The sequence below is a fragment of the Nuphar pumila genome, chromosome 12, assembly GCF_984573655.1.
Source record: "Nuphar pumila chromosome 12, dmNupPumi1.hap1.1, whole genome shotgun sequence".
NCBI lineage: Eukaryota > Viridiplantae > Streptophyta > Magnoliopsida > Nymphaeales > Nymphaeaceae > Nuphar > Nuphar pumila.
In genome coordinates, this window is record NC_143260.1 from 18,520,764 (window position 1) to 18,546,185 (window position 25,422).

The window sequence follows — 25,422 nt, forward strand, 5'->3', positions numbered from 1 at the left end:
CAAGATCCAAACTCTAAAAACTTCTTATTCAAATCAAACTCTTACTCTCATGTGGTAGTGTTCTTGCCCCCATCGCCTAACTCTATAAGATGTTTCTGCATCACTCGATTGTACATGATTAGTCTCTTGGTCTTAAGAATTCTGATGAGTTGGGGCTCTCTGCACTCATCATGGGGAGCATCTACTGTAGCTAGCAGCTCACCATGGAATGACTTGAGGCAGAAAATATAGAAGACAAGATGAATTTTCTCTTCTGCTAGGAGTACCAAACGATAAGCCTATTTTCCTACCTGTTTTTTCACTTGGTATGATCCATAGCACTTGGGCAGAATCTTATGGTATTCTTGGCCCAAGAGGGTCTTCTATCCTCTAGGCCTGTATTTTAGCCACACCCAGTCTCTTACCTTGAATGCCTGATTGGTTTGACCCTTGTCATAGATCTGCTTCAAACATTATTAAGCCTTCGCAATATTTTGCTTTAGTGTAGCGAGAATCTCATCTCATCCTTTTAGAGCCTAATCTACTTTGGGAGAAGCTACACTCTCGTGCTCATAAGCAGACACTAATGGGGGAGGAAACCCATATAACACCTCAAATGGAGTCATCTCGATGGTCGAGTGATGACTGGTGTTGTATGCGTATTTTGCCCATGGCAAAAACTGCCCATGACAAAAAATGGTGCCACTTGTTTGGACGTTCTCCCACGAACCTATAAAAGTAGGTCTCTATCGCCTTGTTCACAATTTGCATATGTTCATCCATCTGTGGGTGGTGAGTGGTACTGTAGTTTAATTTTGTCCTATTAAGTTTGAAGTATGCGGTCCAAAATTAACTCAAGAAGATCGAGTTCCTATAACATCCCTAAAAACTCTAACCTTTTTTAAAACTTTTTCAAACCCAAATTTTGAGAAAAATTTAAAAACTTTCTTTTTATTATAAAGTTTTGCATGATTCTTGAGAGTAATGTGTCAATGAGTTATCTATGATCACATTTCAACTATTTTAAATACTCAATGACCCACTTGAGCGCAAGTGTGAGCGTATAATAGCCTCCTAGTATCAGGTCCAATACAGAATCATCTATACACATAACTTAATTGTGGTTATTACTCTAAGGATCTTCATACGTACGAAAATGTGAAAGACAAAACTTATTTAAGGTTTAAGATAATTGAGGAGTTATGTAAAGATTTGATATTTTAAAATCATATGTGCAACCATTACATAAATGGAAAGACAAAATTCACAAAGATTCTTATTCCAAAATATTACAAGTCCTTAAATATAAAGATCTAGAAAGAACAAAGTTTAATTGTTTACAAGTTCGTAACCGTAAAAATTATCTAGATCCCTCAAGGATCGTAATAGGTAAGAGTGAAGCCTTTAGTTGCGCAACAACCCATACTTTACATCAATCCTCCATGAGGATATTTGTAATGTTATAGAGTATCAACCACGTGCTAGTAGGAAACCCAAAACTAAACTCGAAGAATACATATCAAGTTTGTAATGATACAACCAAAATGTGATTCTCATCATTTATAAAATGAGGGTCAAGGGAATCCACATCCAATTATTCTCATAGCATTCATACACATTCATAACAATTTATTCCATGGCATTCATAATTGCATTTCTTCACATTTATGGCATTCATAATTGCATTTATTCACATCCATGGCATTCATAATTGCATTCATCACATTCATATTCACATAAATGGATAATGAAAGCAATTCACATATAATTATAATTAGGTAAATCCCATTTAACCATGTTCAGCGTGAAACACACTCACATGATTCTCATACAATTCAGGACATCGAAGTCCCTCACAAACATAGAATATGCTTTAAAAAAAGAACGCATATGACCAACAGGTCGAAGTCTCATCCATCCCTCATCACTCTCTCTTGGTGCCTTTTGACAACAACTCCAATGCCTCCCTTGCAGCCACACCTCCATCCTTGGCAGCCCCTTTCACGCCAACCTCTTGCTTCCTCTTTGCTACAGTCACCTTACCACAGTAGTTGCTATCGTCAAGGTAGTGTCTTCAGCAACCACTGATTTATCTCCTTTAGCTTTCTTTGGAGCAACACCCTCAGCCTTCAACACCATCACCAACAGCAATGACTTCCACCATCTTCATTGATGCAACCATCAATTGCAGCAAGGTGTCATTACCAAGGTGGCTTCCTTCTAGTTGACATCCATTCCAGCCTCTTCATTTCCAGCGCCATCCAGCCACCTCCGAGGAGCTCTAGCCGAATTTTCATCAAGCTCTAAAGACTCCTTTTTTTTGGGGCCCAGCAAGGTCCTATTCTCCTTTGTGGTAGCAAGGTCCAACCCTCCTTGATCTCCTCAAGTATCTGTATACCACAGCAAGGCTTCCCTTTCCACCGATCCAAGGTGAGTTCGATCACTCCTTTATTTCATACCTTTCATTTCTATTTTTTTGTAAGACCCTATGATGTTCACTTTTGTTGCCTCATGGACTTGAGACTTAGGTTTTGGTTTTGTGTAAGCATCATAGGATTAAATCAATATTTGATTTGCGATCATGTAGACGCCTCTTTCTTGATTCTTAAATTAAGTAAATGTGAGGAAATATTCGTTTTTTTTTAGGCTACATGGATTATAGGATTCATCCACCGGTTGGATCGAATCTCCTATTTTTGAAAGCCATATCAAATGGAATCATATCCCCCCTAACTTATTTTTTGTCATATTTTCATGTTGGATCTTGCATTTAGGTTTATTTTGTTGTTTCATGATCATATGATTCGTATGATATAGTTTTGTTAATGCTTGTTAATTAGTTCATAAGTTCTGATTTTAAGCATCAGTCCAATTGATATTTCATGTACTTATTTTCGTTCAAAATTTCTAAAAAAATCATTTATGAATACTTATGTTGGTCTGTGATGTTTTGTAAAAAACCTAGGTTCTTTTTTATATTTGTATTCTCATAAAAAAATGAAATATCGGAGCATGTTTTCACATCTCCAGAAATTTCAAGTTCAGTTTTAGCAGACAAAAACCTTCGGTATCTCCTAGATGGATGATTCGAATTTCTCTCAAAAAAATACCATGAGTCCCTATTAGAGTTTATTGTTTTTCAGTAAATTTTTAGATTTTTCCAGTGAGATTTAGGTTCTGCTTAAAATCGATTTTCCTAAACCCTTGGGAAAATCTCACTTTTTCCTCGTTAGGGTCTAGACCGACCCTAACCTGCTGTGATGCCTCAACCTGTAGTCCGAATGCTAAAACTTCTAACATGAAAGTTGTTCCTAACCCTTCCATTTGTATTTTACCAAAACTTGGGAATTTTTAAAATAGTCTAAGTATTTTTCCTTGATTTAATTTTCCTGTCTGACAGATTCCCATGACTGAGAATTTCAGAGACCTAGGCCTCTGATAACCATTTGCTTTCTCTCAAACTATAATCTGAATCTCAATGGTGTTAAATAAGGAAATCTTACTTTGTTTGTCAGGGAAATTTTACCAGAATTTCAGCCATTTTCTCATTTATTTGATATTTTTCTCATAATTTTTTTCAAAACTTGTCTGTCTTCCCTAGATCCTAGAGTTGCCGGATTTCGATCTGACTTGACGGAGCTGTACAGCTCCGACCATAGGTCAAAACCAGAATTTGTAAAAGAAAAAAATCTTTTTCTAACTGTCCTCTATCACCCCATAAAAATTGGGAAATTTTTATGTAAGTTTAGTATCCAAAATCCCATTTAGAATCAACATTTTAGGCAAAATTTTGATCTTTAGGCTTTTTAGTGACTTTCCACATTAAAAAAATAACAAAAAAATAGATTTTAGAGCTTTATTCTGTTTTTAAGGTTAGTCTAGGTGTTCATGCCAAATTTGGCTCAATTCCAAGTTCATTTGCTTTGTATGTTAGTTTATTTTTAAATTCAGAAGCGAAAATCAGACGAAAATCAAGTTAAATTCGATAATTTGTGATATTTTTGCCAATTTAGGGTTTTTATCATATAAATAAGCATATCATGTCATATTATGGTTAATTTTTATGTCATTTGCATTTCACATTTCCCATTTTTGCAAAATTTATTTCAGAAAACCCTGGTTTCAAGACCATAGTCTTGTTATCGGGGGCATTTTGGTCATTTTGACCACAATTTCGAAATTCCAAACTTTAATTTTTCAATTTTTCATGCATATCATCATATTTCATCATATTATGTTTGATTTTATTTCATTTGATTTTCAAATTTTATAAAAATTCTGTTAGAAAACCCTGATTTCAAGGTCATCAGGGGCATTTTGGTTATTTTGACCCTAATTTCAAATTTCCAAGTTTATTTTCGAAATGTATTCCTTATTTCTCATGTTTATATCAAAGGGGGTATGAATTTAGTTTTATATCTGAATAATATATGATAATTTCTAATATTTTCGGATAAATTCAGAAAAACTTACATTTCTGTGCTAACATTGTTTTCTAGTTTTGCAGGAATATCCAGGAAGAAGATTTTTATTTTTTTTATTTCAATTCAATGTAATATCGGATGTAATAATTTGGAATAAGAGTTACTTTTCAGCTTAGAATAGAACTGCATTGCATATAGTTTGATTTCTGCAATTTTCAATATCTGATGTATGATGCATATGCACATTTTCCAAAGTCACTATGGTTGACACGAATGGCATGTGCACAAGCTCTTAGGGAGTTCACGAATTTGGTGGAATTCGTATTTATGGTCATAGTCATAATACGAAAAAAACCAAGATTTGTGATCTTCGTATTAGCCACATTCAGCCTACACTCTTAGGCTAATTTAAAAAATGCACTGCATTTCTCAAAGACTCAAAAGGATTTCCCAATTTCTCAATGAAATTCTCTTTCAAATTCACATTCATTCATTCAGTTTGTATTATTTTAAAACTCATTTCTCAATTCCATTTCAAAAAAATAAATTTTTCCAAAAATTTCTAAGTCTTTCTCAGGATTTGATTTTCTCATAACTCTGAATTTTCAAATGAGATTTCAAAGTATTTCCCAAGTTCAAAATCATGATTTTCCAAGATTTTCACATTCTGAATTTCATTTTCAAATCCCAAAATCGATTTTCTCAAAAACTTTGAATTACTTCTGAATTTGATTTTTCCAGAATTCTCAAATCCTATTCAGAAATCGATTTTCTTAGAAAAAACTATTTCAATCTTAAAAATCGATTTTCTCAGAGTTTCCAGTTTTTCCTGAGAATCCATTTTCCATTTCAAAAGTTATTTTTCAATGAACTTCCTGATTTTCTCAAGATTCCCAAAATCCATTTCCTCAGAAAAGCAATCCAAATCTCAAAATCGATTTTTCCAAAGTTCAAGTTTTCCTGAGAATTCATTTTTCAATGTAAATTTCTGATTTCCAATGAAATTCAATGATTTCCCCAAGAATTCCATTTTCAAGCACTTTTCCAGTCATTTTCCAAGTATATCTCAATTTTTCAAGGCAAACATTATATTTCTCAAACTTGCATCTTTTTCAAAATTCCATAGCACATGTCTGATTCTTTTTACATTCTAGGAAAATAGAACATGATTTAGATAATTAAACTTAGTCAAAGCACACATTTGATCCTTGGTTCGACTACCCCTAGTAAAGGCGTCAAGAACGGTCGAACCTCGTACCGACATGCGGATCCCATTCCACGAAATTTTTCCACAAATTTTTAAAACGGAGGCGAGTAATTTTTAAAACCAATTTTCAAAACTTTGATCGAGTTTGACTCGCAGAATCGTTCTCTCACTCTCGTAGAGGGAGAGAAAAAAATTTTGTGATGATAACACGTACCCACAGGGTAATTAACAACAGAAAACATAAAGTTAGAGCATTTTTTAAAATCTTTAGATAAGTTGCATACTACTTGATGTTACAATTGTTAGAATATGTTTGTGATTCATTCATGTGATGCTTAGCTCAGATCTGTTTTTCTTTACATGCAAATTGTGATAACCTAAGTGTGATTCATAAATATGATGTGTCGTGCATTGATGTCTTTCATTTATATAATAGATAATGGAATGTTTGGATTTTGGTAACAGTATATTCTGAACTTGTTTAAATGTTGTTATTTATACCTAATTGTGTTGCACATATATTTATACACATGACACTGTACACATTCATATGAATATTATGCTTCTTACTCAGACGGGGTAGTCTGACCCCTTTTGAATTAATATTTTCATGAAACAGATAAAGGCGAACAATTGCGGTCGTCGCTGCGGACAGTGTCATGTGACTATAAATTCTGTGGATGTCTTGAGTAACTCTGACTTTACTAAATTCATTAAGTTTGTAATTAATGACTTATAAGATTTCAATATAAGGGGTTACTATTATTGCTTTTGTACTATTACTTGTAACCCGCCCAAATAAATTGACTAAGGATTTAATAAAGCATTTTCGCTGATGTTTTATAAAAAAATATTATTCCAAAATTTTCAAATTAATTATTTGGGGCGTTACAAGGGAAGGCTAAGCTTCGTGTGACAAAAAAAAAACTTAAAGGGGTTGATGAAGTCTTGTTCATTGGTCAAGACTACAGCCAAGCCAGTTTGACCCATTTGGCCTCTTGGGCCTATAGAGCTACCACTAATGTTCTCCGAAGTGCTATTGCAGAGACATGATGGAAAAAAAGGTATAAATAAAAAAATGAAACTATTCCTTTATTCGAAATTAAAAAAGAAAAAGAATACAACCAACTTGTTTTACAGTAAAATTGGGCTAAGCCGGAGGGGAGTTGAATCCAATTCTTTTGAGGATGTTTTTTCATAAAAAAAATTATTGAATTTATGTAAAAGCTAATATGCGCACTTTTTTAAAGATTGCCGCTGCCACCACTAGAGTTGTGCCAATTGGCGTATATCCATTGGGTATGCATCTGAAGATGACTCTGCACTGTAAGATCTCCTCCCAAAGATGATGTTGGCTGCCTCGGTTGGATGATAGGCGTCCCAGAATAGGTACTCACTTCTATTTAGGCATGGCATCTGAAGTGGAAGACATGTGATCTGCCCATTGTTCCTTCCACACCCACAACATCCAACATTTGTTTCTTTGATGCCTGAGAGAGAGAGAGAGAGAGAGAGAGAGAGAGAGAGAGAGAGAGAGAGAGAGAGAGAGAGAGAGAGCTCTGGTTAGCCTGATGTTCACTCAGCAAAAGGAACAAAACTTATTAATTTTAGTACCATGAATGAATGAATGGTGCTACCATTTTTCTACGCTATACTGGAATTTAAGTTGTGATAGTAGCAAATGTCAATGTTCATTCATGACAATGCAATGTGCATTGGACGTTTAGGACAAAATATTTTCTTTTTCCAATTCGTTATAGATAAATGTGAAAAAATACTTGGCATGCGAGGCTGTTGATGCAGAAACTGTTGGAATTTCTGCATGATCCGAACGGCGATGGCGCTCTCTTAAAAGCGACAGTTGCTCCTCAGAGTAAAATCCGGGTGTAGAAGAGAGAACTGTGAGTTTGCTTTTGAGATACAACCAAACCCGCATCTACTCATGCTATACCAATCACCTTTCATACTAAGACAATCATTCACCACGGCACAACTTTACTTGTGGGAAGCTTTACGCATGACCGTTAGATTAGGATTGTTCAAATCCCTGCAGAGAGAACAACCAAAATAAGTGTCGACGCCAGAAATCGAGTCGACCGCATCTCTCACACCACCAGTCACCATTCCTGCCCCGAAAAGTGGATGCCATCCTAAGCAATTTATCAATCATCTCCTTTCTTGATAGCACCTTTGTCCACTCTGCTCCTTCTAAGGTAAGGGTCCATGAAGAAAAATGGAAATCTAATGGATTTTCTAAGCTTGAACTCATGCAGAAACATTCCATGGAACCCTCCAAAGAAAACCTTTCACAGAGTTCCTGTCAAGCGTCCCAGCTTCAAGACAATCCTTGAGGACTCTGGACAGTCGAAGGAAGAATGCTTGATCAATATTTGAAGGCCTCCTCCAAGAAAAAGTACCCCAGTTGGCTAAGCAGTGTGCCAAATCATGAAGGGATTTCCAGTTCTCAGATTTACTGTACGTGGCGCAATTGAATACCCCAAACCATTTGATCAGCAGGCGGCAGAGTCTTCGAGCGGGACCACTCCCATCGGGAAAGAGGTACCCTGTCATTAGATGCCTTCCGATGCTGGTCAATACACCAGGGGGAAGAGCGCCGATGCTTAGCAACTCCTCCACAAACACTTTGATATCTCTGGCGGCCCCTGCTTCCGCTCCTTCATGTGTTGATTCTGTTCAATAATTATTTTCATTGAATGCTTAGATTGCTCCATTTTCACTTTCCGCTGCAATGAGTCTTCACACACTACTATTAAAATTGATGAATTTGTAGTTTGGTTATAATAAATCTTTTAGATAAATCTTATACCAAATCACCTTCTTTTGACTTGGTTACCTTCACTCTCTCCAGCTCCCAATTACAAACCTTAGAATCAAGTTCGTGACTAACCCTTATTACCATATATACAGTTCTTTCAAAAAACAGAAAAAAAAAAAACCTTATCACCGTACAGAATAGAGGCCAACATTGACACAACTAGTTGGTATAGGTTATGAACTAGTAAAAATTATAACAGATATCAACTAGTGGTTACTAATTGGATCTATTCATATCTAAATGTCACTTGACAACGTATAAAACTTCAATATCATAATCCTGACTATAAAGTGATCAACAAAAGAAGAGCTCCTATTGCCCTTTTGTATGGAAAACATTAGCTGGTGTCTTATCTACTTTTCATTGAGTGCAATCTATCGTGCTTCCTAACCTTATATGAAAGGGCGGGGAAACGAGCCGAATGAACCAAACACAAAGCGTTCAGGCCTGGCTCACTTACCAGCGGATTTATCTCAGGCTGATGCTTGTGCTCGTGTCTAGCCAAGAGAGCTTATCTCAGGCATTACATCAACTTGACTTCTGAATTTTTACTCTGATTCAGGGACGTGACATCACTACTCTAACGGAAACTACGTAACAAATATTTGATGATATTTTGTGATTTTCAGAAGCCGATATAATGCTGAAAAATTAAAGCAATAAGTTTTCAAATGTCACGTATTTTGAAGGTATCGCATTTTTATTATGATATTAACAGCAGAAAAGGAATTCTTTATTTTTTCACATTTTTTTATATGTATTGATATCTTTTCAAGATAATATATATTTTTTGAATTATTGCAAGATTTTCCCTTGACTAGATTTTCTGGAGAATGAGATTTGTGGTGTTGAATGAAAAAAAAAAAAGGAAATGTATGTGCAGCTCTCTCTCTCATGCACATAGACACATGCATATACTCTTGTTTAGACTTATATGAGAATTGCATACAAATTAATAGAGATGGTTGAAGTTTTTCTTTTTATGAAATCTGGCCATACAGATACATATAAATGTTCGATTTTATAGAAAATGGACAGAAATTGACTCTTGGCTCGTTTAATTCCGACATGCGAGTAGGGTTTTACAGCATTTGAAAATTAAAGGCCTGAATTTTTTATAAATATTCGAGACCCAAAACATCATATCTTTCTTTCATAATAAAAAGTGATCCAAGTGTTGATACTAGTGCCGGGTACTTGTGCCTAACCCATCCATATATATATATATATATATATATATATATATATATATATATATATATATATATATATATATATATAAAGAGTAATGGGTAGTAAATGAGTTTTGTAGGTTTCTTTCATTTTATTTTAAAATTCTGACCATACAGGTGTGATCTATGTACTTGATTTTATAAGGAACAGCTCTTGAAGTGTTCGATTGGACACACGTGTGGGTTTTTAGAACATTCAAAAAATCAACGATCCAAAATCTTTGTAAATTTTTAAGGCTCCAAATATCAATTTTTTCATCGAAAACACATGATATGAATCGAAAACACATCAAAAACTCTTTCATATATATATACACACACTAGAATATGTTTACTATTTGCTGGTATGAATTGATATTTTCATAGTTTTTTTGTAAATCAAACCCTGGAGATGAATTCAAGGTGGTGTGATTGCTAGAAATCGATTATTGAATCATTGTAATCCAATCAAGCAATGCCATTTTTTATTCTTGAATATTGATGAAAATTCTAAGCCATTGATTTTGAACCCTTAAAAGATCCTTCTTTTACATCGTAACTGGAGGATCCAAGAGTCTGTTTCTATAAAATCAATCATCTAGATCACATAGGTATAGTGAAATTTTTTAAAAAATAAAAAAACCTATAAAAATCTTGGTTCATATATGCCAGTAAACATATTTGGTTGTTAAACATGTTTCAGTTACCCCCTACACATATATATATATATATATATATATATATAGAGAGAGAGATGGGTACGTGCTAAACTCATTTGGTGCTAAATCGGATTTTTGGGCTTCTCCCATACTTTTTATACAGTTTCGGTCCCATAAATGTCTTGGGCATGGTCGATTTACTAAGAATCTACACCTGGATCATTTGTTTTCGATGAAAAAAATGATGTTTGGAGCCTCACAAATTTACAAAGATTTTAGACCGTTGATTTTTTGAACTTTATAAAACCCCACTCATGTGTTGGAATCAGGTGTGTCAAGAGCTGATCCCTGTAAAATCAAGTACATAGATCACATCTGTACGGCCAGAATTTAAAAATAAAATTAAAAAAGGCCCTAAAACTCATCTAGCACGCGGTTTAGCATGGACCCATTACTATATATATATATATAGAGAGAGAGTAGCTGCCAACCACAGCTAACACGCACACACGCGACGTCCATTGCACTCGATGGATGTCGCGCGCACTGTTAAGTCATGAAAATGATTTTTAGCGGTGGGCGTGACAGCCGCTAAAGATCCCCTGGGTCGCTAGCGGCAGATAAATGGTATTTTTGCAGAGAGAGAGAGATGTGGTTTTTTTACCATATTGGCAGGGGTCGCGGCGAACGTCTTCAAACATCCCATACACATTAATGTAGATGAAATGGGCACCTTCAAATTTGTTGTTGAAATAGTCCACGACCGAGGCCAGGTGCGAATTGAAGATCTGAACTGCACTATTTATTGCTTCCACGCAGGTCTCACCATCGGAGCTGAAGCCAGCTAACTCAGCTGGGGTGCAACCAACGGGGCCCACCCCAAGCAGGGCCACCTTCCTAGCACCATACTTGTACAATGTCTGCAGAGATAAAATTGACAGCAACAATTCATTAATAAAATCACTTCGCTTTTCTTGGTCGGTTTCTTCCTTTCATACTCAGAGCATTCATGCCCTAATTGCCAGTAAGTTATGGGCTTGCAATATTTTGAAAATATCACATAAAAGGACAGCCCATAGTCGATTTTGCGGGTTTAAACTGTCAAAATATTGCAATAGTTTTATTATAACTTAATAATATCATTTAAACAAAAATATAGCAATTTATCATGATATTTACTTTTGTATCAGCAAAACATCATTGAAATAAATGTTTGATTCTTTCCTTTCATGATTTGTGCTTTTCACTTTATCCATTTTTTGCAGGATTTGTTGGTAAAAAACGTGAGAAAACAAAAAAAAAACATTTTAAATATCATTATATTTTCGCTGCGGATAAGCTGCCATTTGAAACATTCATCACTATGCAGTAGGCCTATGACCTATCAAAGTCTCGAAGTGGATACCCCTGATTTTAATTCCTCATTATGGATCTCTTAGGTAGGATGAAAATATCAGACCAACAAATCATGAAGTCTATTATAGTAGGCGACATGGAATGCCTGTTCTCAAGAGTAATGTAAATAGAAAATTCTATAGTACTAATTATTATGTGCGATTTTGAGAATCTTTGCTTAATAATCCAAATCATTTTTTTCTAATTTAATGCTTAATGTAATTATACAATCACATTATTCATGTGTGGCTGTTATGTTCATATACTGAAACTAGAAAATTGTCTTTTTATGATTTATGCTCATGTAAGTAAATTCTACATTTTTCTGCTTATTATGAACAATTTTGAGATTCGTGGCTTAATAATCCAAATCACTTTTTCTATTTTATTGATTGATATTGTTATTTATCATATTACTCATGTGTGCTTGTTATATTCATATATTAATTTTCAAATTTTCAGTTGAGTGAATAAAACAACAATAATAAACAATCAGATTTTTTCGATTTTCTCCATTCAAACTCAATTTAAAGATTTGCCAATTCCGAAATTGTATCACATTGTATTAAAAGAATCAAGCCATGAGTTTCAACATTTCTACTAATGAAAGTAATAGACTTCATGAACTTTGTCACCTTGAATTATAGAAACTTGTGGAGTTCATGAACTTTGTCACATTTCACATCTATGCTGTACCGATTGCACTCTTGGAAGATGCAGGCATATCAAATGCATGCCATATATAACTAAACTTAGGCTAGGCATGAAGCAAAACTAAGGAAAAACCAAGAAATCAAGCAGCTTCAAATGACATTTTGGTTACCAATTCATAGCAATTAAGATTAGGTTTGGAATTTATAAAGTTCGAAACAATTACTGCTAATTGCCGAGTATAAGCCTGGATAAGGACATCTGCATACTTCTCCGGACTGTATTTTGTGCTGCTTCCATAAAGTAAAGGCATGAAGTAGTTGTTAAGGTAGTCATTACCCCCCATTCCTACCATGAAGATGCATTGGCTGAGATGCTCTTTCGCGAAATGTTCATTACCAAGAAGTTTGGCAATTTTTGAAAAGGCATTATGATAGTTTTGCACTTGGCTGTTCATGGAAATTCTTGCTCCCTGTCAATTAAAAATTGGAAAAGAAGTCATATTTGGTTCTTCCTTAATTTTATACGAGAACAAATTTGTTGTAATCTTGCAAAATGCTAAGAATTGTGACTTATTTGTCAAGACCACTGGAGATCATGAACTTGGTCAAAACATAGACTGGCAGCTGGCAGTTCTGTCAAGTGTGTGTGCCCACGTAGAGGAAAAAAGAGGTGCAGGAAAGTAGACTTTCCAAATTCAGAACTCTCATGTTTGTTTGATGTTGGGAATGGAAAAGGTCATTATTCCCTAAGGTTCCTAAGAATTCCCACAAGTTATCACATCCGAACACACCAAGCCAACTTCCAAACAATACCAGTCAAAGAAGTTCAGTTTGAGGCAATCACACAATTGCCTAGGTCCCGAGTGAAGTTGATGCATGATAAATCAAAACTTCATTCAAAATTACAGACTCTTAGAACCCAGTCAGGATGGGAGTGACTTGACTTTCTGAACTCAGTACCGGAACACCATTGATCTGACCTGGTTCGTTATACCATTTGGGTCTGACCAAGAATTGGTCTCTGATCGACGCCCATTTCAACCACCCCTATGAGTACTTGGAAAGTTAGGTGAGGCCAGTTCCCATCCCTCATGACAAACACATCCACAAACTCATCTTGCTTTCAAATGAGAACACTTATGAAAGTTTAATAAACGGAAAATACCAATTGTTGGCCAGTTTCATCCTGGATTCCAGCGCCAGCCGATGCGAAGTTTGCTCCTCTAAGAAGCATGCGAGGATTTGAAATTAAATAAGGGAGAATGGGGTCACTGAATCCCAGAAGTTGACCTGCATCAAAATAGTAATGAGCCATAATTGAAAACTGTCATCCTTGTGAATAAAATCAACTACTCAGATTGAATAAACAAATGCAAAGAAACCACATTTTGAATGGGGCTGAAATGTCTATGATACGCATTAAAACGAAAATCAAGAGTTAAAATTTTGGACTAAAAGGCTCTTGAGGACTACAATCAAGAGTTTACTAGTGAATCCGCAAGTCAGGAAGCAAACTGAAACACTGGTGGACGGCTACACGTCGCACAACACACCCACCACACCAGCCTCCCCAAAATACACACACACATGCGTGCATGCATGCACTTAGCGAGTTGAGAGTTGAGACCAGTGCTCTTGTACTTTAGATGATCCTCTTGTATTCTAGCTTTGGAGACCAACAACTTAAGGTTAATGGTGGCACCACCAAGTAATGCTGAAAAATAGACCATAAGAATTTCAAATTTGGACTTTGGATTTTCTAAGATTCGAGGTCTATATCATGAAAGTCATCCAAATACCACTATCTCTAAGCTAATGTGGTCATATTTATTAAGAACATATGATTGCAAGAAAAACACTTTGGGCTAATTTTGTTAAATAAGCCTTTTGAAGGCAGTTAATGCAATTGAAAAATAAGCTCAAACTGTGGAGACAAATCAACACTAAGGTAATAACTAATATAAGATTGTCATGTTCCAAAAGTTTCATGATATGTATTATGAAAGAGATTTGAAAACCCTTTAAGACTTTCCATAAGAAATGCAACAAAAATTGTTCTTTGAACCAAATGATTTTTTCCTTGTTTCTCTTGGTCAAGCAGATGAAATGCATACCAAGGCTTTGAATGAAAGCTATGGGGCCTTTGAAACTTCCAACCTTGATCTTGTGCTTCCTAGATGCTTCTCATTGGAAAGCAGGAAGTACACCATGGACATATACTCACTACTAATGAATGGTTGTCTCAAAGAATCATGCATAGTGATCAAAAGTGCCACGGATTTTTGAATTCCATTGGAAAAAGGCAAAGATAGCACTTGCCGATAACGTCGGGTGCGGTCAGGCCATTGCTGAACCTCCCCGTCGGGCCGCCCGGGAAATCAATCCCATAAGGATAGAAGTCTGCTCTAGCTAGGGAAAGCAAATAGTTGTTGTTGCCACTGTCGGAAAGTGAGTCACCAAAAATGAAGCAGCATGGCACTTCTTGTGCTACTACCATTAGGGCCATCCTAAGGAGCAAGACACAAGCCCCTTCATGGTTCATTTTCTCCTTTGTTATGCCAGTGAGCACGTTTTCAGACAAAAAGAGAGTTTTCTCCTTGTTATGCCAGTGAGAACGTTTTCAGAGAGACAGAGAGCCCCAGCTTACTCTGCTGCTCTGCAAGGATGGAAGGATGAATAAATATATATACATAGTCAGGTACTTAAAGGAGTCGCATTTTGATTTTATGTTGAGAGTTGATGATGGCATTGAATTTATGGAGTGCAGAAATTGAAGGATATGGTACTCGATGGTTGAGAGAGAGAGAGAGAGAGAGAGAGAGAGAGATAAATGGATCTGGGGATCAGATCCAATTTAAATGATTCATGTGAATAGTCACCAAATTCATGGACTGTGGGTTGTGGGTCACCAAGTTCCCAAGGATACGGTACGTAGTCATTTAAACTGAGGAGTCGGTACGGTTCGGCAGTGAGCTGAAAGTAGCAGTCATGGTGTCAGCTATATAAGGCCACATATATGACAACATCTTGCTATCAGTAAAACTGCATTTTTTTACCTATTTTTACGATTTTTAAATGATGTGAGTTGGGGAAATAGCGTTTTTACTGGATTCACCAATTTATTGAGGAGGGTAAGAACGAGGTAAAAAAACAAGAAAGTGAACCCTTTTTTCTTGCCTTTTTTCCCTTTCTTATTTTGCTTTCAACTTTTTCCTTTCGTCTGCTTCAGCAGTAAGCCTTCCCATCTCACCTTTTTCCCTCTTTTTTTATTTGTGTGAATCTCTTCTCTTTTCTTTTCTTTTTTGTTAGAGTCATCTATTTGTTGTCCTTTTTTTTTCTTGTCCTTTCCGTCTTGCCGCTCTAAATTTTTTTCCTTTATGAATAATTTGGACATCTATTGACTAAGAATTAATTGTAGACTTGTATCATACGGATCTTTTAATTTGTCTACTTAGTAGTAAATCTTTTCAGTCTTCCTAGCTAGATGATTTTTTGTTCTTTTTGCTCTCTAACTTTTTCATTGGAATGAATTTTTTTTTTTTTTTGAAAGAAGAGAATATATATTGATATAAAGGAGACGTACACACAAAAAAGAAGCAAGTGATGAGTTATTACTAGTTGCACTCTAGAGGAGAAAGAAAGAAAATAGAAAAATCAGAATAAATCTATCCCCAACCATTAATCGCTCAGCCATCGGACTTCGCAAAACACAAAGAAGGTTGAAACAGTATGGTGCAAAAAAAAAAGAACTGACAACTCAAATGGTCGTCCTGCAATTTCCAATCCAATCGATAGGGAGTTCTGGCCATTTGTGATGTGCTCTTTCCTTGATCTCCCAACGCAGCTGATTAGAGATTGCTTCGAGATTGCAAGCCTTACCTTTGAAGATGCGCTGCCATACAAGCTTCCAAGCTGACAATATTCAAACTCGCCAAATAAAAATCCAGTATAATCTCCTAGATTTTCATACGAGATGCAATCAATATATCTCTTGGAAAGGAGATGTCCCAATTTGTAAATTGATCCAACCAAGCATTACACAACAAGGTACGAAAAAACCTGCATTTTTAAAATAGGTGAGATTCACTCTCTTTCTCCCAAAAGCATAGCAAGGATCGACTGGCTAGATTGAACCCTGGTCTTTTGAGTCTAATTTTGTGTTTAGTGCATCGTAGGGAATCATCCAACCCATAAAAGACCCTTTGAGTGGGAGGCCAGCACCCTATAAGGTGTACTTTGGGAGCTACGAGGGATAGCAGGAGCCAAAAAAAAAAAATAGGTACATAGAGGATGCCATGAAGATGCCACACTGACAATAGGCTCATGAGTCTTGTCCGTTGCTGAAATTCCAAGTTCAAAGGATTCCTATGCAAAACAATATCCCATGTCTCCCCCCTAAGTAACAAAAAATCACCCACTTTACCATACTTTACCAGAGCTACACCATAGAGGAGATAGGAAATGAATCTTTAAGATTAGCTTCCCCACACAATACATCATGCCAAAACAAAGTTTTGTTGCCATTACCCACCTTCACCCTGGTTAAATAAATTCACTACCTTGCTCCATCCTTTTCAAATCCCAGACCATTCTTCCATTTGTATTTCTCGGACCAGCTCCATAACCAACCAACCAAGTCATATATCTCAAAGAAAAATAAGCTGAGAGTATCCTCCCTTTTACTAATATTTCATATTCATTTAGTCAAGAGGGCGGTGTGTTGTCCTATATTTTATTCCGATTAGTTTTGAAATAAATCTGGTTCTCCAAAACTGTGAACTCATAAATCTTGAAAAATATTGAAGATGTTTCAAACATGTGAAAGCAATCCCAGAAAAATAAAATTGGATTCAATTGACTTCTCGGTCAGGAGATACAACCTTTGCAAGTCGACAATTTTTTTTTCAACAAAAAATTTATGTAAGCTGCACATTTTTGTAAAATTCATTGCACCCAAAATATTCAGGTTCATGATTGAATTTTTTTTAGTTGGTATATTGAAGAACACACGAAAAAAATCTTGTGCATTGATTCATTATAGTGTGAAAAATAAAAATTATGGAAGTTCGGTCTAGAACCTAAAATTTCTAGAACACAGTTTATCAAAGAACAGAAATAGACTGCAGTGTGTGCTTTATATCTCTGCTAGGAGTTTAGTATTCTTTTTTATTGGAGCTCATGTCAGACACACCAAGCTAACTATAGTAAAAATTTCAGTATTTATTTCATTCTGTATAATTATTAGTTGATGTTTTTTTTAAAAGATCAAACCGAACAAAATTGTTCTTTGAACAAAAAATAGGTTGCACTTGCAAAATTTTTATTCTCTGATCTAGAATGAGTTTGAAACTAGGTTTTTCTATCGACAGCTAATACATGTGTGCATCTACAGTAAAAAAATTATATTTAAATTCATTTTATACAGGTCATGACAGAATTTTTACTGACTGATAAATTTTATCCATGCAATTCTGAATTTAGAACTTGTGCTTAAAAGTATGTTATGGTTCTGAAAATGAACCGATTGAATATGGCTTGGTTTCAGAGGTGAACCATATCATGACCTGTAAGTGTGTCGTATGTGTGTCTATTGAGGCTAAGCAAATGTGTCATCACTTGTAAATAAATTATTGAATGCTATGGTCAAATTTTATGTTAGAATGCTTTAATATGCAACATAATATTTTAATATGCAACATGATATGTTAATATATAGTATGATATGTTGATATATAGAATGATGTAATTATATGCAGCATGATATCATATGTAGTGCTATAAGACATGAAATGCATGCATGCACTTGTTGATGCTCATGAATGAGCTTATGGTTCAAGGAACTAATGTGGTGCCATGTGTGCATAAATTTGATAAGCTGCATATGACTATGTTATGATGTGCTTGTGGTTCAAAGAAACCAACGTAGTGCCTTGGATGCACAAATATGTATATTGTGTGGCACATGATGATGGTGTGTTGTAAGATATAAAAAGCATGCATGTACATAGGATCACTCATGAACGAGGAAGGGATTGATAAGAACCTATGGAATGTTGAAAATGCACTAAGTTATGAAAATAAATAAATATGTGCACAAAAAAAAATTGATGATCAGATTCACAAGAAAGATGCTTGACATGTTTAAAGGCACCAGAATATACTAAATGGGTTATTTATTTGATTGAGCTAATAAAACTATACAACTACCATGAATGAGTACTATGATGTTCATACTTGAAAGACAATGTGAAAAGTTACCCTAGAGGGGTACTTGAAGTACTGAGTCATGGAGTGTTGAATGATATACAATACATGTGATGAATGCGTTGATATCCTTAATAAATAGAACTTGATAACTCATTCATACTGGCTTACCTTAGAGAGGGTAGGTGGTATAAAATTTTGATGAACCGTCATGTGTTATTTGAGAGCAAGAGCATCTCACTTAGTCCATGTTGAAGTTATGAGGCTAGACTACCAATGTATTCTAGATGAGCTAGTTCATGTCATCTATATATAGAAGTGTTTGGATGCATATGAATTGCCGCCACTACTAGAGGATTTCTCTCTTGATTATGGATCACCTCAGTGGAGTCGATTCAGTAAGTCACTAAGAGAATTAAAATACATAACATAATAAACATCTGAGTGGTCTCTTCTATCTCGATAACTTAACTTGTGCATGCCTGCAAGAGTGGTAAGAAAGAGAAATAAAATATTTAAACTTGATAACGTATATTCTGTGAAAACTTGTGTGAAAACATGCCTTAATAATTCAGATGCATAATCATAAACTTGTTCTTATTTTGTGGCATGTTGCATAAAATTATTGGCTAGGCATGTTAAATGAATGCCTTGTGGTGATTATGTTGCAGTATATATATTATAAATGATGTTTGATTTCATGTATGCTTATCTCTATTCACATATGCATTATTATTGTATTCTTACTGAGACTTGATGAGTTTGACCCCTATATTACCAACATACAGGTAATGAGTAAGAAGTTGGAGCAATAGTGAGATATTGCAGGTGGTGCCAAGAACCATTTCTTTAGATCTTGGATTTATTTTGAAAACAATTTGTCAATTGTTAAGATTTGTTATTTAATTTTTTTTCAAACAATTTAATTAAATTTATAAATGATAATGTCTTGTGCTATTTTTTATATCAGATTTCTAAGTTGGAATTGAATCATGAGTTGGACCCAGACCCAAGTTCAATACGAGAATTACATTCTGTCTCATGTTGAATTATCGTACTTATAACCTCCTTGAAATTCTAACCAAAATAAAATAAATATTTTTTTCTTGTCTTTCTATTTCCTTTGATAAAAGGCTATTGTCTTTAGATGTCTCTTTCTCGAACTCAATTCTAGTGAGTTATTAAATGCTTGCATTTGCGCACAAGCTAACTTCCTAGAGTCTAGTCTGGTTGGAGCAATGCTATCAATAAGGCCTTGCATAAAAAAATTTACGTAATTTTGGGTTAAAATTTTTTAAGCAATATAAAATATGTATTTTTTAGGGCATGCTTGAAAGTGAAAAAGTAATAGAAAAAGCAGTGGTAAGAAAGAAAAATTTACAATTTTTCATTCATCACAAAGAAGAGAAAATTTTCAAAAAAAAAATCTAAAAATTTGTTTTCTTGATAAGAAAAAATCCTCCACCTAGGTATGAGATCTAGGATAAGAATTTTGGTTCATGGCCCATCCAACAATCCGGCATCGCCAAGTAAGAACTTTTTTTTTATCTTTCTAAAAGATATTCTCGATGTGTTGCTTATTAACATTTCAATTTACAAATCTAAGCAATTTAAATTTTAAAATTAAAAAATGATTGTATTGTATAGCAAAAATGACATATTTCCTAAAATGTCCATAAATTTAAATTTTTTTGTCTCGCTTTTACACCTTGCAGGTGCAAATTTCTTATTTTCACATGTCATGATGCTAAAATAATACACTCATAAAACTCGTTAACAAAATCCATAAAACGCATCAACATATATGGATGGATTATGTTGGACAATGATAATGTGAAATCGATATTATTTAATGGTGACATTTACTTAATTGCTCACAAAGCTAAAGAAGAAGTGTAAAATATGTATCTATGTGAGGCATCATCTATCAAGCTCAATCCTTTGATGATCATCCAACTGTCTCAAACAGTGAACAATATTGATGTCTCAAATATTCAACTTAGACACGTAGAGGGCACGTAGATGCTCAAACCAATTAAGGATATAGATGTTTGACATGCAAGCAATGAAGAATGAATAATTTATTTACGATTTTAGATCACTAGAAAAACTTGTATACATGTCATATTTTAGTGATCCAAAAGTCGTTTCCCACTAAACAAAACCTATATAGATCACATCTACAATGTTGTGTGAGAAAAAATAGTTAAACTATGATTTTTGAAGCAGCCCAACGAGATATAACGAAAAAGGGGGCCTAAGGAACTCATTACTCATAAATAAATAATATATATATATAAATTTCATTGGGGACATTACAGGTTCAAGACCCGATGGTATAGCTATATAACCGGTAGGGGTCGGCCTAACCCCGAATTGTCTATAAAAAAAGGGGGGTTTGACAATTTAAAATTAAATTGGTTGAACCCTGGCTGTATACTTTTTGTGGGTCAGACTGAACCAAAGGGTATGGTTCTGTCATGCTGTTAAAAACAGCCAGTAGTTCAAGAATTATGGTTTCAGACATTCCTTAAATTCTGGATCATGGGTTGACGGGTATGAAAGCCAATGTATAGGTATTGCCCCTAAGTAAATTTTTGTAGTTTTTTATGCTCGGTACAAGTTTTGGTAAAAAAATTTCCCAAGAGTTATATTTAGTTCTTAGTGAGGTAAATGATTTATGTGGGTAATACTTACCAATATATAAAAGTGGCATGATTGTATCTACAATATGATCAACAGGAAAGTATAATGGTGTATTTGATATGAAATAGCATACTCTTATTGCTAAATGTACGCATTCATGACAAGTTAATGAGTCACGTAATCCAATGAACAAACATATTGTGGTAGATGCATGCATGATATGATAGTTTGCATGCATGGCTCATGAGTAATGATGTGTATCATACTATGGTTTGTGTATGTTTATGATTGCATGTTTCCATTGTGTTAGGTGAATCAATTCTTGGGATATTTATGTATGCACAGATATTTGGCTCCAAGGTAAGCCCATGGTTCGGAGAAACCATTTTGGTGCTTAAGTACACCTGGTTGTGTGTGTTGCTTTATGTGTGATGGTGTAGTAAGAAAAGATAGTATGTATGCACTGATAACACCCATGATTGGTTTTGTGGTTATATTAAACCGTTGGGGTGTTGCAATTTACATCAAATAATAAATAATTATTGAATGCATATATAACCATGAGTTGAGATTCTGTTGTTTTTTTAGGCTCTAGTCAAGACACAAGTAACTGATGAATGCACACATAATCATAAGTATGGAGATTTTATGTATCATTTCTTTGGTTTTGGGATTCTGTGTATCATTTTCCAGAGTTCTAGGTATATCAGAAAGATGATATATGTCACCAGACACTTGGTCTACCTTGGAAAAGGTAGATGGTACAAACTCCGTGGGACTGTTTTGTTTTCTTATGAGAGTTGGGCATCTCATTGAGTCCTCAGTCCCCAGAGTTAGGAGACTAGGATTACCAATGTGTCTTAAGTGATAGATTCATATCTTATGTTAGAGTTTCAGGATGCATCTTATTCTTGTTTGGTCTTTAGAGAATTCTCTCTCGGTCACTGACCGTCTCTTTTGGATTCAGTTTCAGCCAGTCAGTTGGGTAATTTAAAATACAAAGCATAATAAACCCCATGTACACTTGGCCTAATTTGTGGTTCTACCCTGTGCGTACCCACAATACAGGTTAAATAAATAAACTTAAATGTTATAACTGGGTGGTTCACTTTTATGTAATGAAATGCCTCGAATTTATGGATATTGTATTAGAGTTAGATTTTATTTCTGCAACATACTATTTTAATTTTGAAAATTGTTTGCTTAGTGAATTGATGGTTATACTGTATGACATTTATATGATTTTCATGTCTATAATTAAAATGCCCATTATATATTGGAAAGATGTATGTGTATTGTGTACACTTGACACTATGAATATGCATACTACATGTGTGTTTCCTACTAAGACTAGTTGTAGTCTGACCCCTATATTTTATAATTTTTTAGATAAGAAGTGACAAACTTGGAGTGATTGTAGGCTTGCTTTGAGTGGTGCCATGGAACCATACATTTTTATTTGTGTTCTGTGAAACTTTGTTTTGATTAATTTTATTTTTTTTAAAAACTTGTTGGTTATGAAAGTTACTTAATTGATGTATAAGACATTTTGTTTTATGGAATGGAGGTTGTTGATTTTTTATCACCTGTAACTCGTCTAAAATATTTAACTGGACCCAATGGATTATTTTTGTTGTGATTTAAAAAAAAAACTCATAATTTTTGGGTTAAATGTTTTGGGCCATTACAAAAATAGATAAATATACTCACCCTAGATACAACCTTTACTTGGCTCATCAATGTAGAGACCAATTCACAAGGTCACACTTAGGCTTCTAAGGTTCATAAAAGAGGAAACCCAAAGGGCTGCATGGTTCCATAGAGAGGGTCTTCAAAAGGGTTGTACGGTTTACCAGGGCTATTACAATGGTTGGGGCACCGAAGGGGTGAGGCCCACATATCCTTTCAAGTCCTTCTAGAGGGGACACCCCATGGAGGTCCCACTTGTATTTAATGCTCCTAGCAGAATTCCAAAGATGAGTCCCATATTGTTGATGTGGCTGCTGACTGAGGTTCCATGCATGGTTGATGTGGCAACAATTGGCTTGGGTCTCACTTAGTTGAGGTGGCTTGCTTTAGATAGAGCTTGTATCTTGGGTCCAAATCGACCATACTTAGATCCGTTTGCAAGATCTAGATCATTGTAGCTGGATTTGGACTCTTCCACCACTTGGTTTGTATTAAAGAATTGGGCAATAGATTCAGAGCGAGGTCTTTAAGAATTTGGTCAGCATCAATGGCTTTAAAGGTTTTGAGAGTCTTAATTTATCCTGCTTTATCTCCTTCCGCCATTTAGGTCCTCCAAGTGAATTTGGGTTTCACCTTGTAGCTGGCCCATAATTTGGCATCCTCCTCCTTATTCGATTGGTGGTCTTTCGAACAATCAGGGGGTCGACTAGGTCTTTTTACAAAGACTAAATTTTTTAGTCGTTCCTCTTCTACCTCTACCTTAGCAAAATATACATCTAAGGTTTGGGGTTCCTGAGCCATGAGCTTGTCTCATTTTTATTCCTTAGATTTTTCTCTGAATGTGTTTATCGAGGTGAGTTTAGGCCAACCCTTGCTCATGGTGCACATATCTTTGCAAATCGATGGTCGAAACTCCTTTAGGGGCTCTTTTTCGAATAGGACCCTAGTGGGTATCCCATGACATTGTTTGTATCACAGGTTTCATTTTAACTTCTAGTCCTTGATGCATTCTATCGTGTGCCCTAATCTATTTTTAGGAAGATTCTTTTGGCTTACACTTACCCTTTTTACATTACATATCCTATCTTGCGAGTTTGTTCCCATGAAAGTGGGAGAAAGGGTTTTCACTGCTTGATGAAGTGAAGCACCACTTTAATGCACTCTTGGGTCTGATTGTGCCTCCTCTAACAATCCTTCGAGAGCCGTGTCAACCTCAAGAATGATGACAAGAGCACTGTCACCGGGTTCATCGATGGGTTTGATTCACATGCCGAAAATCTGACACGTTCTTCGAGCATATCACCACCTTGGGTAGCGAGTTGGAGATGTTATTATGTGTCATGGATGCTCACTTGAATTTTCTGCATTAAGTCCAACCTTTGTTGGAAGCTCGATACAGGCTCGGACATATGGTTTTCCACATGAATCGACTTAGGGTTGCTCCTCTTCTTGCAGGCAAAATTATTATTTTTTAAATAGAGAAATTAGGATAATTCGCTCTAATACCAGTTGATATGTGGTTGGGCATGGGATTAGATTTAGTGGGCTCAGTGAGGTTAAGGGTTAGGTCAAAGTCAAATTTGAGTAATAGGGTAGGTCGTGTTTTGATAGGTTTTGGTAGAAAATTTACTACGCCCAAATAGTGTCACAAAAAAATTTAAAATTTTAGAAAAAGATTTTGGATACATTAGACTAGCTCGAGTTAAAATTTCAATGTCATATGCTTAGTATTTTGGGAGAACTAGCTCGGGTACGTGGCAGGTCAGGTTAGGTTAGGGTCTTTACAGACTGGATTGAGTTTGGTCAAAACAAACCCGGTTTAAATAATTAATATCTCTGCAAAAGAACCTTAATAAATCAAGATTTTTGGAGAGGTTAAACTAGATATCCTAAGGAAAGTTGAGTCAAAATTTTATATCCAAACTCCTTACGGATTGGGCTAACAAAAAATAGGGTTCGTCAAATTTTTGGTTTTGGGGCTTCTAAACTTAATTCAGGGTTTAAGGCAAGGTCTGGGATGACTTACTAAGATTAGGATGAGTAGGTTGGGGTATGCTACAGTCTTGGTTTAGCTGGAAAAGGTCAAGGTTGTACAATTTGAGCTAGAGAGTGTCAAGACTGTTATTGTTGATGTAGTGATTGCACCAGTTTGGGTGGGGCCTAGGTTGTAGCCTTGGTTCACTAGAAAAAACATACTCACTAGGGATTACTCAGTTCAGAGAAGGGACTAACCCTTAGAGTGAGATAAGTCTATGAAGGTAGAGACTCATAATAGAGAAAAAGAAAATAGAGGGAGAGAGAGGAAGAGAGACTCGAGCTTGAGAGAGAGAGAGAGAGAGAATTTTGGGAGTGGAATCTAAATTCAAGTTCTTTCATATTTTTTACACTACAAATGAGGCCCTATATATAGGCCTTGGGAGGGCTCTTAAAGCCTACACAAGTTACAACAAGAATTCAATAAAAAAAAAAAAAACTTATTTCTAGTTAACACCTTGAGAGCTTAATCGAACCTAGGATAA

General features: G+C 35.3%; 1 protein-coding gene across 1 annotated transcript; it reads right to left on the reverse strand.

Annotated features, from left to right (window-relative positions):
- Positions 1-6,876: 6,876 nt before the first annotated feature.
- On the reverse strand, positions 6,877-14,870 carry LOC149820188 (GDSL esterase/lipase At5g45670-like). Its single transcript, XM_089981766.1, has 5 exons — positions 14,684-14,870; positions 13,530-13,654; positions 12,589-12,834; positions 10,981-11,236; positions 6,877-7,100 (listed from the first exon to the last, which is right to left on the reverse strand). Exons 1-5 carry the CDS (start codon positions 14,868-14,870, stop codon positions 6,877-6,879), a joined length of 1,038 nt encoding a protein of 345 aa, XP_089837892.1.
- Positions 14,871-25,422: the final 10,552 nt, after the last annotated feature.

Bases quoted from the DNA above. Each gene is read 5' to 3' on its own strand.
- LOC149820188 (XM_089981766.1), bottom strand. From the start codon at position 14,870: ATGGCCCTAATGGTAGTAGCACAAGAAGTGCCATGCTGCTTCATTTTT. The intron at 13,655-14,683 runs GCAAGTGCTATC...ATTTTGATGCAG, and splicing joins GACCGCACCCGACGTTATCG to GTCAACTTCTGGGATTCAGT. The intron at 12,835-13,529 runs GTATTTTCCGTT...TTTAATTGACAG, and splicing joins ATGAAACTGGCCAACAATTG to GGAGCAAGAATTTCCATGAA.